Source organism: Peromyscus maniculatus, chromosome 12, assembly GCF_049852395.1.
Source record: "Peromyscus maniculatus bairdii isolate BWxNUB_F1_BW_parent chromosome 12, HU_Pman_BW_mat_3.1, whole genome shotgun sequence".
In the NCBI taxonomy this organism is placed as follows: Eukaryota; Metazoa; Chordata; class Mammalia; order Rodentia; family Cricetidae; genus Peromyscus; species Peromyscus maniculatus.
The window spans coordinates 25,604,887-25,622,622 of NC_134863.1; the positions used below are offsets into that span (position 1 = coordinate 25,604,887).

Genomic DNA, 17,736 nt, shown 5'->3' on the forward strand with positions numbered 1-17,736 from the left:
TCACAGTACTTCATGAAAAAGTTAAGTGTCAAAAGCCAAAGGTACTACGGAATTTGGGGATTACTAGCCAATTACAAAACATTTTTATAATTAAAAACTAGTGTGTGTGTGTGTGTGTGTGTGTGTGTGTGTGTGTGTGTGTGTGTGTGTGTAAGGGGCTATACCTTCAAAAATATTTATTTATTTATTTTTATTTTATTTGCATTGGTGCTTTTGCCTTCATGTATGTCTATGTCAGATCTTGGAGTTACAGAGAGTTGTCAGCTGCCATGTGGGTGCTGGGAATTGAACCCATGTCCTCTAGAAGAGCAGTCAGTGCTCTTAACCACTGAACCATCTCTCCAGCCCCCAAAAATATTTTATTGAAATTGTGAATGATCAAAAACAAATTGAGACCACTGGCTTATTCCTACTTCTAAACATATTTATTTCTGATTATTCTAGTTGTAGAAAACTTAGAAATGCAAGAAAACATCTACGATAAAATAATTACCCAAGTCCTTGCCACCATGAAATATACATTGTTAGTCCTTGTCTTCGGCTCTCTTCTGTCATGATGAATTCCTATGGATGCCTTCCACTGAGGGAGGCTGAGCCTATAGGACTTTATAGGACATCATGTTTCACCCTGGGCCTCTGTCTACCATCCAAGACAAGAAGCCCAAGAAGGCATGTTATGAATGCAGCCACATCCTGGTACTGAGCCTAGCAAATCTGGGATTAGTTTTGCTTCCATGGTGGGCACATTGTGATCTCATTCCAGGTGATAATGTGAAAGCCACACATGCCATCATTACTGAGCAGAAAGAGACAGGGCAGTGATTTGTGCTTTCTTAATGTTTAAGTTAATTAGCACATCTCAGCCATCAGTGATATGCCTGAGGAGCCATCCTTAGATCCCCTAGATGTCAGGGTAGTGGGCCTGCTCCACTTCCAGGAATCCCTAGAAACTTGGACTGTGTCTACCAAATGCCTTTCTTTAGGAACAAAACCAGAGCTGCACTGTCCTGGCTTATGTCAGCTCTGACGTGGCTCTTTTCACAGAAACCACCCTCAGTTTCACACTCTGAAGTTTCTCTAGGAGTGTGTTCTTCATCCCCACATTGAGCCACAGTTGGCATTTGAAACAATTTCATCACCTTTAAAAATAACTTCTGACAACCTGACTCGAGGCAGAACTTCCCATAGGTCTGGCAGGATTTCCATTTCTATCTAGGATTAGATGAAGCACCACTGTCCAGCTTTCCACCTCCTCCTGGGTAGTGACAAGACCCTCCGAAACCTGACATCATATTCCATATCAACAGATGCAAAACCAAAGCACTATTTTTATTTCCTTCATTTTATCAGTCTTTCACACTATATTCCCACCGCATACCAAGTGTTCCAAGGTACTGTCTGGTACTAGGAAAGGGGATCTTGTATATAGACTAGCAAAAGAGTACAGATTCTGTAAATTAAATAAAAACTCCTCTACCAACATTTAAGTAGATCCCAGCTTTCATGTATTTCTTTAAAAGGCCATTCTCTGTATATGCTTTGGATTGTCTTTCCTCCTGGAGCTCCTGACTTCATGGCTGCCGTGGGACTTCCCCTGTGTGCGTCAGCTATGGCGGCTGCCTAACTTTAGAACCTCCGCGCATGGAACCATGGAGCTCGGTGACTCTCCTTTAAGTATCCTACATCCAACTGTGCAGTCCTTTAGGAACCAAGCGAGTATGGAACAAATGATGACAAAAGCTGTCCAGTGAAGTGATCTACAGACAGGAAGTGAGCAGAAGGGCCCTGCTTAGAGCAGTCAGGAGGAAGAAAATAGAAACTTGTGTAATGCGAATTCTGCGAGTTCTGAAGTTGCATCTAATACATGATCCCTCTGATTTCTTCATGCTGCCCCTCTGAGGTTGCAGCGGTGGCCTTGGCCAGGAAATGTTTACCTTGGTATATCCGTCGTGTCCCCTCTCCTCCCTTCCCACGTCTTCTCTCCCGCTTCCCCATACCTCAATGGTGTATTGCTCAAAGATGCGCAGCTGCAGGAAGATATCCAGCTTGATCTTCCGCTCATGGAACAACTCTTCCATCTGCACCTGAGCATCGTCCAGCTGCTGTAGGACAGATTCAATATGGCTGATGGAGCTAGTGTGCGGCGTCTTGTTGGTGGAGACAGCCGAGTCCCTGTGGCAGAGCAGGGAAGAAGAGAGGGAGGGGCCTTGCTATGTTAAAAGTGATGGAGGAACAGGGTGGTTTTCCTCACCTGGGCAAAGGGGTTGCAAATCAGGTTAGTCTTTTAACAAACTATCAAACTACCGCTGTGACCTGACGCCATCTTTCTTAGTAGGAGAACTAGAGATGAATGAATCCACCCTCATGGCTATTCATACCTTTATTTCCAAGACTTGCTGTTCTCCTATCCTCAAAGGGATAGGAGGAAATAAGCTAAGAGATAAGTCATAAAATATCAGAGAAATAGAATGGTTTCATACACATGTGTAGGCTAAGAAACAGCTTCACACACACACACACACACACACACACACATCCCAGAACACATAAAGGTAGACAAAGGAATTTGAAAAGCAAAACCCAAACCCTTCCTATTTCTACCTCACAGGACCATTAAAATAAAATGACATCATGGATACCGAAATTATCCGCCTACTTCACAATGCTGTGCTTACACTGTGGGCTGGTGTTCTGAAACAGACTTCAAGCTATAGTTAGGTAAGCATAGGATCTGGAGTCTGTAAACATGCTTTAGGTTCCTGCTCTGACATATTTAGGCTGGTGGCCCTGGGAAATCATCAACCTGAGCCTCAGCTACCTCTTTTGTCAAATGGACTTCATCTCTCCCTCCTCATCCCACGTTTTCGCTGTGAAGTAGGCAGTTGTGTGAACTGTGGCCAGGAACAGGCTAGGAGTCGTGATTAACCTTGAAAGGGCACAAGGAAGTGTCAAGGGTTTCCTAGGGCATAGCCAGCCTGGGAGGTAAGGCTAGATCACGTGGGCTGGGACACTAGACAAGTGTTTCGGAGAGGATGGATTCTGATTTGGCAGAAGGGAGGGGACTGTTCCCTGGGCAGTCCCTATAAAAGAAGTAGGGTTGTTAAGAAACACATTGCAGCATGGAACCAAGTTACAAAGAGATGGACTTGTTTAGGGAAATGACTTCGGAGGCGGCGAGACCACCAAAGAGATACTTACAGGAAAGCTATGGAGCTTACGGAACTTAAATTCTGTAGAACCCGGAAGAAGCCATCACTTTAAAATGTGAAATAAACCTACGTACTGGTTACCTTGGGGACACCTTGGTTTCTTATGCAACTTAGGAGGTCAATGGAATGGGTGAAGGAGAAAGTCTCCATGTAAAATCCTCTCCTTAGCATGCCAGGTACTTTTAGCTTGGGCTTGTCTCAGAAGGGACAGGGCCTGAGCACACACTATCTGTTCCTGAAGATAATAAGGGCTCTTAGTATGTCAAGCAGCTCTTCGTGTGCCACTCAGAGAGCTCCTCGCCCTACCTCCTGCTCTTGGTGCACGAGACCAGGAAATGGGCACAGTTTCTGTCTCCACCATTGTATAACTGCTCCAATCATAAAAAGAACTCGAGGTGTGGTTAATAACGTTCATTATGTGTTTGCTGAATGTTTTGCTTTTGGGAGGATCCGGCTGTTCTCTCAGATCACTCCCTCATACGGCGTCCAGAAAAAAAGATAACGACTTCTACCCCACTGTACAGCAGCTGTGCAGTGTCACACTAGGAATCACAGCACGATGATGTGCACCTGTCAAAGAATTCTAAGGAAGTGTGTCAGAAACACCAAAGACACAGAGAAGGCGTGTTTCCAAGATACAATGACAGACCTTGCCTGTATCTCCTCTAAGCTCCACTCACTGCCTGCTCTTTGAAAGTCTCTGATGTCAGGGAGGGAAGTACAGGATAGAGTCAGGCCAGGGGACAAATGGATGTTACTAGGCTAGGCTCGAGTCAGGCCAGTGAATAAATGTGGATGTCATTGGGGCTCTTGGACACGTACATATGATAATTGCTAGAAACCCATCAACTTAAACATCGTGGCCTCTACCACCCCTGAGCAACCTTAAGCCCTTGGGCCCTGAGCAAGACTAGCAGTTGTGAGGAGCATGTGGTTTCTGCAGGGCCAGCCAGCCAGCTTGCAGTAAGCATTGCAAAGGGAAGACAAAACCATCACAAAATCCTACTGTGGACAGAGAGTCTACAGTACATGCCTTGATTGTACCAACCAGGCAGCTGGGGCCCAGCAGGCTCAGCGGCTGCCCACTAGTTAGACGTTTTCATTAGAAGCCGATGCAGTAGAGTTTTCTAGGTAGGCAGACGAAACTGCCATGCGTTATATATTCATGAAGATGAATTGGGGGGGAAAGGCAAACAGGCTGTCTTGTTAGTATGCAATACAAAAATTTAGTACATCTCATGTGCATGTTTAGAATAGAAATGATTAACTTCCAACAGGAAAAAAAAAACATGTCAGGGCCTCCTAAAGGTAATTTTTCATTGTTTATTTAATTGGACAATTGGTATGGGGGGGGGAAGCTTTCTCTGGTTGAAGTAATACCCTCAGGCCCCAGGGCTGGCCTGGGACTTGTTGATGAGATTATTTCTGTCTATAGCTGGCAGAGGTCCCAGTACTTGGTGATTCTGGGGCAGGAACAAGTCCCTGAGGCCAGGCATCATTAGCACCATCAAATCCTATTTATGCAACACCTGGGCATGGAGCTGGTTGCTGAGGGCTTGCCTGAGGCTGAGTGACACCTTATCTGAGGAGTCAGTGCCCTTGACAGGGACAGGAACTAGACATTGATGCCAACAGAAAACAATCAATGGTGTGGGCAATGCTAAACACGCACACGGCTTCCAACAGGGTTTCCTGTTTTACTCATTTGTATGTGCTAAAGCTGACAACGGAGGAGTTTCATTATCTAGACAGTAAGGGACTGGGGAAAGGTCATAGTGGGTAACCTTCCTTGCATCCTCGGGGGCCCAAGCAAAGCAATGGGTCTACAGAATTCAGAGTTCGGCCCAGATCAAAGGCTGCATGTGAGAAGCAGAGGAAGGCCTGAGTGTAGGAAGGCCCTAGTGGATGTGTGTTGTTGGCTGTATCAAGGCCTCCACCTACCCTACAAGGTGAGGCTCAAAGGGATGGCATCCTCTGGTCTCTGCGGACGGTGAAAATATATGCAGAAAATGCCCACTGTAAGTTTCTCCCCTTGGATATTGATGGCCAGAGGACTGCTCCCCTACAGTGGCTGCTCCTACTGAGATTAGATAACCTGTCTCTTTGATTGAGCTGGACACCACAAACCCTCCCTCCTTGTTCAGCTGTCTGGAAGAACTGCACTTCTATGTCCGGCTGTATAAAATAAACACGTGGAGCGCCCACGGCTGCTGCTGAGACGTCTCCATCAGAGAGCCCAGTTCACTCGATCCCAGCTTTTCTGTTTGTGGACTTTTCTTTTCTTCCTTCCCCCACGGCCCCAGTCAGATCTATCTCTGGAGCTGTGCTGGCTGCAGCAGCTGGATAACGCTATATTTAATACTGTCTATTTATCTGCATGGCCAAATATGTCATTATTCTTAATGAAAATGTCCTTTTTTTAGTAACTGCAGAATATTATCCTGAATGATAAATAACGCTCTGACGCATTGGCGCTTTCCTCAAATACTTTGGTCTAAACTCAAGCTGGATGTGGTACAGGCGTTTGTACGTCTCACAGACAAAGCAATGGAAACTCACACAAGACCACAAAGCAGGCTGGGGCTGAGTCAAGACAGGGACAGGACTTATCTTGTATCTAGCCCGAGGCATTTCCCACTGGAAATCACTGCCCATGCTGACCTGGCCTCGGTGGGCTCCCCCAGGGAGGGAGGCGCTGACCTGAGCTGCTGTATAAGGTCTTCGCCTTCCTTGATGACATTGAGAGTGGCATCCAGGGTGGCGGTCTGCTGCTGCTGGAACTGCTTGATCAGTTCCTGGACCGCATCCACGGAGTCTGCACAGACATCCTCCAGCATCTCCTTCTGCAGGTCTTCCATCCATGTCCACAACTGTGGGAGAGAGAGAGCAGAGACTCTACTCAGGGCTGGAGAGAGAGGCCAGCACTGGGGCAAGGGCCACAAAACCTGGAGAGGAGTCACATCCTAGACCAGGAGTCACTGTCATCACCGGGACACCCATAGGCTGGTGCGTGTTTCTACACTGATATTCATTGCCCATCTATGCGAAGTTCCCTCCATGAGTGTTGACACTGCCTAAGGATGGGAAAAGCAAATATTTCAGTGAAACCTGCAGGCCTCTTTGAGCAAATCGATGACTCATCTTTGGGAGACCAGGATGAACAGGAGACTGGAGCAGACAAATATTTTATCCTTTGGAAACAAGAAAGTGAATGGTTCTGCACACTTCTTCCAGACGGCTAGAGACTGCTTCCTGGAAATTGATCATGATACTGTATAGAAATCGATCATATTGCAAATATGCAAAAAGATGCCACCCAATAAGAGACAAGTGAAGATACAGTGTAGCCACACTAAACTCCTTTGTTCTTTTTGACATTGCTAGGTTGTTTAGAAAGTTGATAGTAAAGGGGCAGCTTTTCCAGACTTCAGTGACAGCATAAGACATTGGTGAAATGGAGTCAAGATGACATTAGCTGTCAGACAACTTTAAAGACGCTAAATCTGGGGTTTTGAGTAGACGAGCACTGGAAGCAGTGAAGGATTGGATGAATTACTAAAATCCTACTCACTGAGTGCTCATTCAGCTAGTGAAATGGATGTTTCAGCCATTTCTAGACCTTTGGATCTAACGGCGCCGTATCATGGCCCGTTGCTTCCTACTTGAATACATGGCCCCTGCTCTCTCCATTCTTTCTCTGTAACACACATGGCTGTAAACTAAAATCACCATGCACAAAAGGATGGGACTAATTTGAGAATCTCTAGAACTTTGGTAGGATGGAGTAACTAGTTAAGGGCCCTCCAGTGATGAACATAGCTTAGCCTTAGTAGTGTCACCAGTGAACCTGGGAATGGTTGGCCGCGGCTGCTGTCTTTCATGAATATCAGGCAGGGCAGCCTAAGAAAAGGGCAGCCAAGAAAAGCTGGAGGGAAGGGGATAGCCAAGGAAGAAAGACGGTGTGTGTGCATGCGTGTGTGTGTGTGTGTGTGTGTGTGTGTGTGTGTGTGTGTGTGTATGTGTGTGTGCGAGCAGTGGCAGTAAGGTTCATAGATGAGTGGTTCTGTAAGGAATTGTTTTACCTTCTCCCTTTCCCCTGCTGATTGGCTCTTCTGTTGCGTGCGGTGACCTTTAGGGATGCTGAAAAGAGCATCATCTCCACAGGCAAACCTCCCCCCTTAATCACTTTGAAGAGATTGTTTTATTCTGCTTTTCGGGCACTGGCTTTTGTTTCTTAAATAAATACCATGCCAGTCTGGTAGCTGAAATGGAAGATGAAGCTGTTTTGCTCTTGAGACCATCGTCCTTTTGGAAGACTGGACTGATTTAGTTTGATTCTGGGGAAGGCAGCTCAACACATGTGTGCATATGTGTTTGTGATGTGTGCGTTTCTATGAGAAATGAAGGATATATATATATATATATATATATATATATATATATATATATATTCCTGATTTCACAAGGAAAGACACAAAAGGAAGTGGATATTTAACATAGCTGTCTAATTAAGAGCTGATATGATGACTCTTGTCATGTTCTTTAACTTAACACTCACATTCCTATTACAAAATATCTAAAAAATGATACTTTGAATGCCCAGGGATGACAACATTCCCACGGAAACACAACAAGGAAAGAGAATTCTGTCTGGACAGGCTCTGCAGACAGAAGACCCGCACTGCAAGACCTTTCTCAGGACGCGGGCTGGGACATTTTTCCCTTCCCAGCTCTCTAGACCAGCAACCTGCCTACAGGCCATGTGGTTTGGAGAAAAAGAGACATTCAAAGATTTGCATAATCTGTGCTGATCTCTGGGTGGGTGTATAAGAGCACAAGCATATTCCTGCCATCTCTCTTTATCATGTAGCCCTTCTCTTTAAGTGGCTATTAAAACTATGCGATTTGATATAGATGCAATAATCATGAAGTTCTCAAAAATTAAATTAATAAAACAAAATTAATGCAACAAAAGTTATGATTTTGAGGGGCATCATGCAGATAAGATTGTTCATGCTTGCATATTGAAAACAGAAATAAATATATTAAAGATTTATTTTATGACTTATGTGCATGCCCATGTTTCTGTGTATGTGTACGTGCATGCAGGTACCCATGGAGGCTAGAAAAAGTTGTCAGGTCTCTTAGAGCTGGAGCCACCCAATATGGGTGCTGAGAACCAAATTCAGGGTCTCTGAAAGAGCAGCAAGCGCTCTTAACTGCTGAGACATCTCTCCAGTTTGGAAGAAGTTTAGTAAGAACCAAGCACAACATCCTAAACTTCCTGATATATCTATTGATAGCCTTTATTGTATGTGATCAAACTGTGGTCATGCTGGATGCTCATGTCATACCCTTCGGCTGTGTGGGTTCTCAAATGGCCATGTAATACTTTACTACATTTTAGACGCACTATGACTTGGTTAGCGAATCGTTCAGTGTAAAACATTTACATAGTCTCTAATTATTCAAGACTGAATAACACTGTCATGAAATGATCAAATGATTTTAACCATCAGACTCCTATGGTTGAAAATAAATCACACAGTAAGGCCAATAGGATTTAAAAAACAAAACAAAACAAAAGAAACCTCTTTAATCTGAGGAAGAAATGAGATTGAATGTGATCTTGTTCATATCTTCTATTTCCTCTTTCATCCTAATTAGAGTAAACCTTTTGATGTGGGAAGCAGACAGAGGGAAAATTACGAACTTCAGTCCACAGAGAAATCGGGAATCTAGATGAAATCATTTACAAAGATGGATATTCAGTTCTCAGGCAGAAATCTCCCATAAAAAGGAGCTTCCACTCCGTGAAAATGATATCCCGTGCTAACATTCTATTATGGGTCAGCACTAGGGCAAACCTTGAACAAGCGATGGGAGGAAGAGAGGAAGGAAGGGGGAAGTAAAAAAGGAAGGCGCTGGCCATAACAAAGCAGAGGAAACCTGCAGCAGCATCAGTGATACTCAGGGCCCAGGGCAATGCAGAGCAGCTCTGCCTTCATTTACTACAATTCACCGAAGGCAGGGATGGAGGGGGCAACTGTGTCAGGCCAGGATCCTCTAAGAAATCTGTGTACTAGTAGACCTGACTGCTAATTACACTCTAAACAGAAAGCCAGATGTTTGTCTTAGAGTCAAGCAGGAGTCAAGGGTGAATGGGAGGGGCTTACTTGCAAGGTTTGTGAGGTGGCCCGTCTCGAGGGGTATCACACAACCTGGAGAATCAGACCCCAGGAGCGCCTTCGTCAGAACACGGAAGCTTGCTCCCACCCATCCACCCACCATGTACTCTGCCTGCTATTCAGGTCCCCAGGAAAGCTCCTGCTGGAGACTCGGGTTCTTCACCCCGCCCTCTTTATTTTTATTGTCCAGAGAGATGAATTCAAAGAACTGGAGTGAATGAAAATATGTGTGGCAATATGAGTCTCTCTCTCTCTCTTTTCCTCTCTCTCCCCTTTTTTTGTTTTTGGTAAGACCACTAGGTTCCTGTTGTCAAAGAACCCTAGCAAGTCTACATTTCTTAGCCATGATCTATCTCCTCATCAAGTTCCTGTAAAGGAGGAGGAAGAGGAAGAGGAGGAGGAGGAGGAGGAGGAGGAAGAGGAAGAGGAAGAAGAGGAAAAAGAGGAGGAGGAAGAGAAGGAAGAACAGAGGAGAGGCAGAGACTGGAGAGAAGAAGACAGCTACAGATAGCAGTTGAGCATGCAAGCATGTACAGGCTTGCACATAGATTCGCAAATCTGAAATCTAAACTGCTCTGAAGATGACAAATCTCCCACGCTGTTATTTCAGATTTTGGTATCAGGTATATTGACCAGGATTTCAGAAGGTGCTTGAAACCTCAGCTGAACTATTGAGACTCTCTATAACCTTAGACAAGTTCTTTTCTTAACATTCTTCATTTGAAATTATGGCTAATAAAATCTACAAGATTATCATAAAGATTACACAAGGTGATGTATTTGGCAAGTAACAAGTATTTAACAATAGCAGAGCCCAATACACATTTATAAGGTTTGTACTTACAAGGAGCTAAACCTTAGATGAGGAAAATCACCTATACTACTTCAGAGTTACTTATTATTATTATTAATTATTATTATCAACATCTAGTGGAGAAGAGAAAAATGAAATGAAAGAGAAGGGAAATTTGGGTTTATGTTAGAACAATAACATACTTAGAGCACCAAGGCTGTTTAAATTATTTCATAAAGAAGGGAACCTACGGCTGGGGGCATAAGAGGCCTGTACAAGCTCACGTGGCTTTTTAAGAGAATATCTGGAACAGAATCCCAGGCTTTCAATTCCACTGAAGGAGGCAGGAGGTACAGCTAGACAGCTCTCCTAGGTACCAGGCTGCCCAGTGGGGAGTGTACTGTCATAGAAACTGGCCTTGTCTACCACCTCCAAACAGGCCACAGCCCTCCTCTGGAGGAGCGTGACTCTGGTTCATTCATACTCCATTGCTTTACCCCCAGGCCCTTAAAGACAAGGGAATCCCCATGCCTTTGATTTCTGAGATTGCCATTAAGAGTCAAGTGAACCATGAGCAAGCTGACAGCCAGGCAGGAAGCCCCGGATTAGAGTTAATCCCCTTGCTTTACAGACACTCATCTGAAAGTGGCTGTGGGCCCTGTGGAGATAAAGCAGAGCCACCTTCAATGAGCTCACCAGGCCCCTCATCTGCCCGGGGAATCTCAGTTTAGAAAACATTATCTTTGCATGTTTTTCTCCGATAGGCACCGCAAGGATCCACAGTGTCTCTGACAAACTGTCAGAAAAGCCCGTGGATTTGTGTCAGCCAGGCTTCCTAATGCACTCCCCAAACCAAAAATCAACTTAATTAAGTAGGGTTACTTCTTTTCCTGAGCAGCAATCAAACCTTAATTAATACCCTATTAAAATGAATTCCAAGGGGAGCATAAACATGCATACACCAAACGAGTTCCTCTGCCAAGGATGTTACCACATGAGATGCTAAATGGACCTCCTTCCTGCCCACTTACTCAATCTCAGAGTGTCCTTGTTAATCAGAAATGGAAACCAATCACAGGTTTGCCATCGCCTCCTCCTAGGGGACCTCTGTCCTGCCAAGACTTTCCAGGACCCCCTCCTCCCCTCCCTTTCCTCCAAGTGGTAAATGATTCTGTCTTGGATTTATCCAGAGGATGTGAAGGGCATCTCATTCCCGCTTCCCTAACTGCCCATCATCTCTCTTCCAGACAAAGTAAACATCAATTTGAATGCCCACCTCCCTGACCCTGAACCACAGACCTTATGGAGAAGACTCAATGTTTTCAACAACCAGTAAAACAGAGCTGGTGAGCTGGCTCAGTGGGTGGGAGAGCTTGCGTCCCAGCCTGATGACCCCAGTTCGAGCCCCAGGACCCATGTGGTAGAAGGGAAAAAGCCAACTGGGGCAGGTTGCCCCCCTGACTGCCACACTTACGCAATGGCACATACAGTATTCCACTCCCCCCCATTAAATATAATAACATTTTAATTTTTTTAAAAAAAATCTGTAATGTCAAAAGAGAATACGTTTACAAAGTCTAAATGGTCCTAGCTAGCAGCAAAGACACATGGATCAAAGTTCCATAACTGATTTCTGACAGGAAGAGAAACCAAGAGAAACGGGTTATATGGCAGGGCATTTTTATTCTCAGAGTCCCTCTTTCATCCTATTTCTATACCAGAGACAGTTTAAGTCCCTAAAACTACGTGGTTCCATCACTCTTCCTTCTCTAGAGAGGATGGGAGGGGATTTGCTGTATTTGGTAGTGAGTGACCTATCCCGTAGCCCCTTTGGAGGCTGGGTGGACCTCGGTCCACTTTCCTAGGAAGCCCAACTAACCCGCCCGGGGCAGCCCGCCTCTCACCCCTTACCTCTTTGGTGTGTGTGTGGAAGGAGACTGACATGTCCAGGAGAAGCTTCCGCTGCTCCACCCTGCGCACGAAGTCTTGGATGCGCACCTCCAGGTGTCGGGCTGCCTTGTAGATCTCCTCCGGATCACATTCCCCAGTCTGAGCCAGCTGCTCCGCGGCTTCTAGGAGCTTGTCCGCATTGGTGTAGGTATTCTGCCAGCAACAACAGTTAGGCAAAGTCAACCTGCAGTCAGGGAACAGGCTTTGCGCCTTCTCCCAGCCCACCCTGGGACTCCTAGAAGAGTGGGCACAGAGGGCGGAGGCGCTGAGCCGACAGCTCCCTGATCTGGCACCACTCGGAGTGCGCGGAGCTGGCACCCGGCCCCCTAGCAGCAAGCAGTGGGCTGCTACGCACAGCAGGCACTGCCTAGGAGCCTCGGCTGTTTCTGGGATGTCTCAGAGGTGCAGCGATCCTAGAGACAAGAAGGGAGGCCTGTGAGAACCTCCATACCCCTCTGCTCTCAATTCCCCGCCCTCACAAAGCCCCCCCTTCATTGTCCTCACATCTCAGGCTGCTTCTGGCGGAGTCGGAAATAGCGCATCCACAAGGATGCTCTGTGCTTCTGTGTGAGAACCATGAACACAGCAACTAGGAGGCTTGCTTTGCCCCCGCCCCCAGCTCCCCATCACTATGGTGTTTATCTTTTGGAAAAGAACTAGCTCCTTGGAAGGAAGGGAAGCAGGCCACAAGCAGGGGGAGGGGATATAGATTAGTTCCCATGTCCCTGTGAAGGCTGGCTGCTTGCTGCAGCTTAGCAAGGGACTCTGGTGGATTTGTTTATCATGAGCTACTGTGTCCCATGAACATGTATGTGCGCTCAAGCCTCCGACTCTATCTGCACACAGGGTGGTATTCTCGGGAGCATCTCAAAAGGCAACCCACTTGCAATTATTGTTCATCACGATGGCAGCCAGTGCTTTTAAAGTAGTTATTACATTATGCATTATGAACTCTTAATACAACACATTCTGACATCCAACCTGTGACTCCAGCACACATATATTTACCCATATCCCTCAGGTCAGCACACCTATGGCCAGGAATTCGTGCTGACTGCAGGCTATGTGGATCGAGACACAGAAGCCATCAGCAAATACAAGGTGGATAGAGAGCAGAAAGAGGCTACAGCAATAACTGTATGGAACTGGTTTTGACTTCCCTGGGGATCTGAGTGTCACAGGACGAATTATGGCCTAGAAACTAACACCAAGCATGACCCTCAGAAGGCTACTGACCCAGCTTCTTGGCTACTGAAGGCATGGAGCTGATAATTAGGAATTCCCAGAGAGGTCCCAAGGGATTCTTAAGAAATGCTGTTTGACAAGCGATTAATTGCCCAAGGCAAATGTTGTCCTAATGTTGGCCAGATAGGGTTCAAAGGAAAAATCATTCATACCAACTAGGCAACTCAGGAGAAAAACAACAAAAACAGACAGACTGCTAGCCTCGTGTAAAGAAAGGGGCTTTGCACCCCCAAACTTAAAGATGTTAGTTCTAGAGAGCAAATGAGAGACGCCATCTAGGGTCATTGGAGAAACGCAGAGATGAGGAGGAGAGGCAAGGAGGCCTCTGAGGCTGTGGCCAAGTTTAAAAAAGAAAAAAAAAGTTTCTTATGGGGTTGGACACAATATTCAGTCAATAGACCCATTTCTTGAGGGAGATTTTGTTCTTCAAGAATTCTTCAAATTCCCACCTTGAAGCCCAGGGAATCTCAGAAGCACAAAGAAATTCAAGGTTAGAACTCTACATTTTATACAATAACATTTTGTTGCAAAGTTCACAATAAAATCTGGTGGATTTGTTTAACGTGGGTTCTCGTGTTCTCTCTCTCTCTCTCTCTCTCTCTCTCTCTCTCTCTCTCTCTCTCTCTCTCTCTCTCTTTCTCTCTCTCTCTCTCCAGGGTTTCTCTGTATAACTCTGGCTGTCCTGGAACTCACTTTATAGACCAGGCTGGCCTCGAACTCAGAGATCTCCATGACTCTGCCTCCCCAGAGCTGGGATTAAAGATGTGCCCCACCACTGCCTGGCCAAAATAAATGTAAGTTTGATTTAAAACCAATAAGAGGGAAAAGCAAAGCGGAAGTGCCTATTTCATGTAGGGTGACCAGCACATACTTATTTGCTAGGGCATTACTGGTTTTAGCACAGAAAGTCCTGGTTCCCATAAATGTCCTAATTCCTAAAATAATAGGCTGGCGGGTCACTCCAATACCAGTAGCATTATAAGCTATACAAAGGGCAGAGAAGGACAGAGGCATGTAACGTCTACTTTGTCTCAATGGAGAATAAAATCATTATTGAGAGAAGTAGCATATAAACGAGGCAAGCAACATAACAGATAATTAGGAGCTAAAGTTTCTTGACAAGATACAGGCGTTAAGAAGAAAATGAGTAACAAGCAAGGATAACAATAGCTATAACAAGCAAGTATTTTCACCTTGCCAGGAACTATCCTAAAAGCTTAGGCACAGTTCTCCTTTAATTCTCACGATAACCTATTCAAAATTCACTCACTTTTTTTTCATGTGAAGAAACCACAGACCATTGCTGGTTAAGGGCACACAGCTTCAAAATGGTCAAACCAGCGTTACCCTGCCCTGCGTTCCCCACAGCAGAGGCAGATGTCTGTGGACAGGTATGATTTGTCAAAAGAGGAGAAGGAGGGTCCAGAAACAAGACACTTGATGTCCAGGGTACTGTATGTTTATCCCGTACCACAACCATTATCCCACAGCAAAGGAACCATGTGCGTCCATGCCACCTTCCAATGTCATATGAACACTGTAAAGGGCTCTCTATCTTATTCCTCTTTGGTACTCCTAGGCCAGGCAGGCACTGTGTCTGGTACACAATGAATATCTATCTACTAACGGTTTACGGAGTGGACAAGAATAGAGGTGTGTGAGTGTGGTGTGCCTGGGTAACTGAGTCAACCTAACTCAAATGGAGAGAGGCAGGATGTCAGACTGAGTAAGGCAGAGAAAAGGTGGGCGACAGGTTTTATGGAAAAGGGACGACACAGACAGGTAGAAAGGCAGCGAGGCGTATGCTACAAGCTGGGATCCCCACTTTGTCTGTGCTCCACCCTCTCGCCGATTACCACCTGAAAGAGTCCCTCAAATCCAGATTCAGCGGATCTCCTGTCTGCTTAAAAGGGTTTGGTGGTTTCCCACCCCCTTGGGACAGATGCTTTAGCATGGCATGTGGGCCCTTCTTCATCTGACCCCAGCTTTCCCCTTCTACAATAATGCACATCACCCTCCTATAAACCATCTTTAAATAAACTGCTTGCCTTTAGAAAACCTCCAGCAATGACTTGCGTGTGGCTGTGGCACCTATTTCTTCTGCTTGGGATGCACTTCCTTTATTTTTTTCTTTTCTTTTCTTTTCTTTCTTTCTTTTCTTTTCTTTCTTTCTTTTTTTTTTTTTTTTTTTTTTTTGAGACAGGGTTTCTCTGTGTAGCTTGGTGCCTTTCCCAGAACTCACTCTGTAGCCCGGGCTGGCCTCAAACTCAGAGATCCACCTGCCTCTGCCTCCCGAGTGCTGGGATTAAAGGCGTGCGCCACCACCGCCAGGCTCTCTATTTTTCTACATGACCAGTTATCACTCTCCTCTTAATACCCTGCTTCAGCATCCCTTTCTCTGACTTAGGAGCCCTTTTTTGGGCTCCTGAAAGTGTCTGTACCATCTCTCACTCTCATGGTACTTGTCATATTCTCCTCTGCTTAGGGCCAGATTATGTCTTCCATCTTTTTTTCCTTAGCATCTAGCACCAAGAAAGTGTTCCATAAATATTAGTAAATAAATTAATAAATTAAATAATCAATCCCCACTAATCCTAATATTCAACTCTGATCCCCATAAATTGTCTGATATAAGACTTTACATGATAAAACTCATGTTTAGTTGTTCATTCTCACCTAGCTGATCCTATCACCTGGTTCATTCTTGAAATAAGAATCTGTCTCGAGGATATCAATTGAAATATTACCAAAGACATACACTGACCTGAAATTGGGGCAAGTATTGACAAGAGACTTCAGCTTACCTTCTCACCAAGTCAACAATGGGTTCTGCCCCAGGCCAGACTTGACCTCACTCTGACATAACTTTTGGCGTGTATTAGTTTCCCAGTCTTCTAGCCATGCCTTGGCCTTGAGTCCTTGCCTATGTTTCCCACCTGACATGCCAAAAATGCATTAAGTGCTGGGATTTCATTCCCTCGGCCTCTGGGTCCTTCATAGAGGGCTTGGGTAGCCAGAGCCTGAGTCATAGATTTGGGTCATATGGATGGTTACAGGCTCTTTTATTGTTCTCACTTCTCTCTGCATCACCCAGGTCAAATACTCCCAATAATTTAGCTCTTAAATCTAAGTTCAGCTCGCTACTAAAGTCTTGCCTCATTACCTTTTTGTTTGCTCCCTAGGGATGTAATGAAACATTCTAGGGTAATTTATCTAAAACTACAGGAATTCCAGCAACACAGACATGGTTTCAGACTTCTTGGGATTGGACAGAAGGGCAGGGGATCTTGCCTTTTAAAAGCAAGGGGTGGGACAGGACAGTGGATGAAAACCTATCTGTAATTAAGAGTCCATTTCCTTGGTAATATGGAATTAGTCTCTTGGCTTTGTGTCCTGAAAGGGGAAGGGATGAGGCTGAGAAGGAACTCTTTTTATTCAAAAGTGCTAGTGCAGCCTGGAAAGCAGGCTGGTTGGAGGACCAGTAAGGAGGACCAGGGGAGTCCTCCCTGACACCTAATGATTATTTTCAAAGCCCCATGGCTGGAAGCAACATGACTGGAAGGAAAAGAAGCAAAGAGTACATGCAGTGAGGTCAAGGAAGCCATGGAAACATGGGCACTGGAGGAGAGGACTTGTCAAGAAACTTGATTACAAACTGTACCAATCAAGAGCATGTCCCAAACCTTACACTGGGATCGCATTTTATAGCTGACAATACAATCTTTGTCCCTTCCTTCCCTCTCTGGGACATAAGTAAAGAAGTTCCACCTAGGCATGTGAAGCTACCTGAGGCTAGAAAAGAGACCACCAAAAGATAATGGTACCCAGAACTCACACAGGGCTAGAAATAGTATCTGTTCTCATCACTCACCCTAAACCCCTCCAGAGTCATAGGGTATTGGTAGACTACTCAGCAGAGTCTTGCTTTGAACAGGCAAACTACACACTGCTTTGGTCTTGTCTATCAAATTTTAAGGCTTAAAAGGATTGAACTCTTCCCAAGTCACTTAATTGTATTCCAGAGAACTTAAAATACTCAGCAATGGTCGAGGCAAATTCTACAATTTGAAAAAGAAAAATTCTACAGGCATACAAAAAAGTGGAAAACAACCTATGTGAAGAAAAAAATAAATCAATCAAAACAGATACAGAATTTATATATATGTTTGTATATACATGTTAAAATTAGTAGACAATGATCTAAAAATAGTCCACTATACATACATTTCACATATTCAAAATAGAGAAGACAAGAAATAGAACAACACTTCACCCTTCGTGATAACAAATGCACTGGATCCCAGTAGCAGCCGATGAGACAATCGCAGAAGACAAGCTCAGTGAACTTGAA

General features: G+C 45.0%; 1 protein-coding gene across 36 annotated transcripts in view; it reads right to left on the minus strand.

Moving 5' to 3' along the window:
- Kalrn (kalirin RhoGEF kinase) overlaps nucleotides 1–17,736 on the minus strand; it is a 605,995-nt gene that overhangs the window by 284,389 nt on the left and 303,870 nt on the right. For 32 of the 36 annotated variants that reach the window (XM_015993393.3, XM_042259218.2, XM_042259217.2 and 29 more), the window contains exons 11-13: nucleotides 12,102–12,293; nucleotides 5,871–6,079; nucleotides 1,998–2,172 (exon numbers count right to left, since the gene is read on the minus strand). In XM_015993393.3, the coding sequence (XP_015848879.1) occupies nucleotides 1,998–2,172; nucleotides 5,871–6,079; nucleotides 12,102–12,293 (576 nt within the window). The remainder of the gene's footprint in view (nucleotides 1–1,997; nucleotides 2,173–5,870; nucleotides 6,080–12,101; nucleotides 12,294–17,736) is intronic. The other 4 variants (XM_076548756.1, XM_015993399.3, XM_042259226.2 and 1 more) reach the window with 1 other exon arrangement.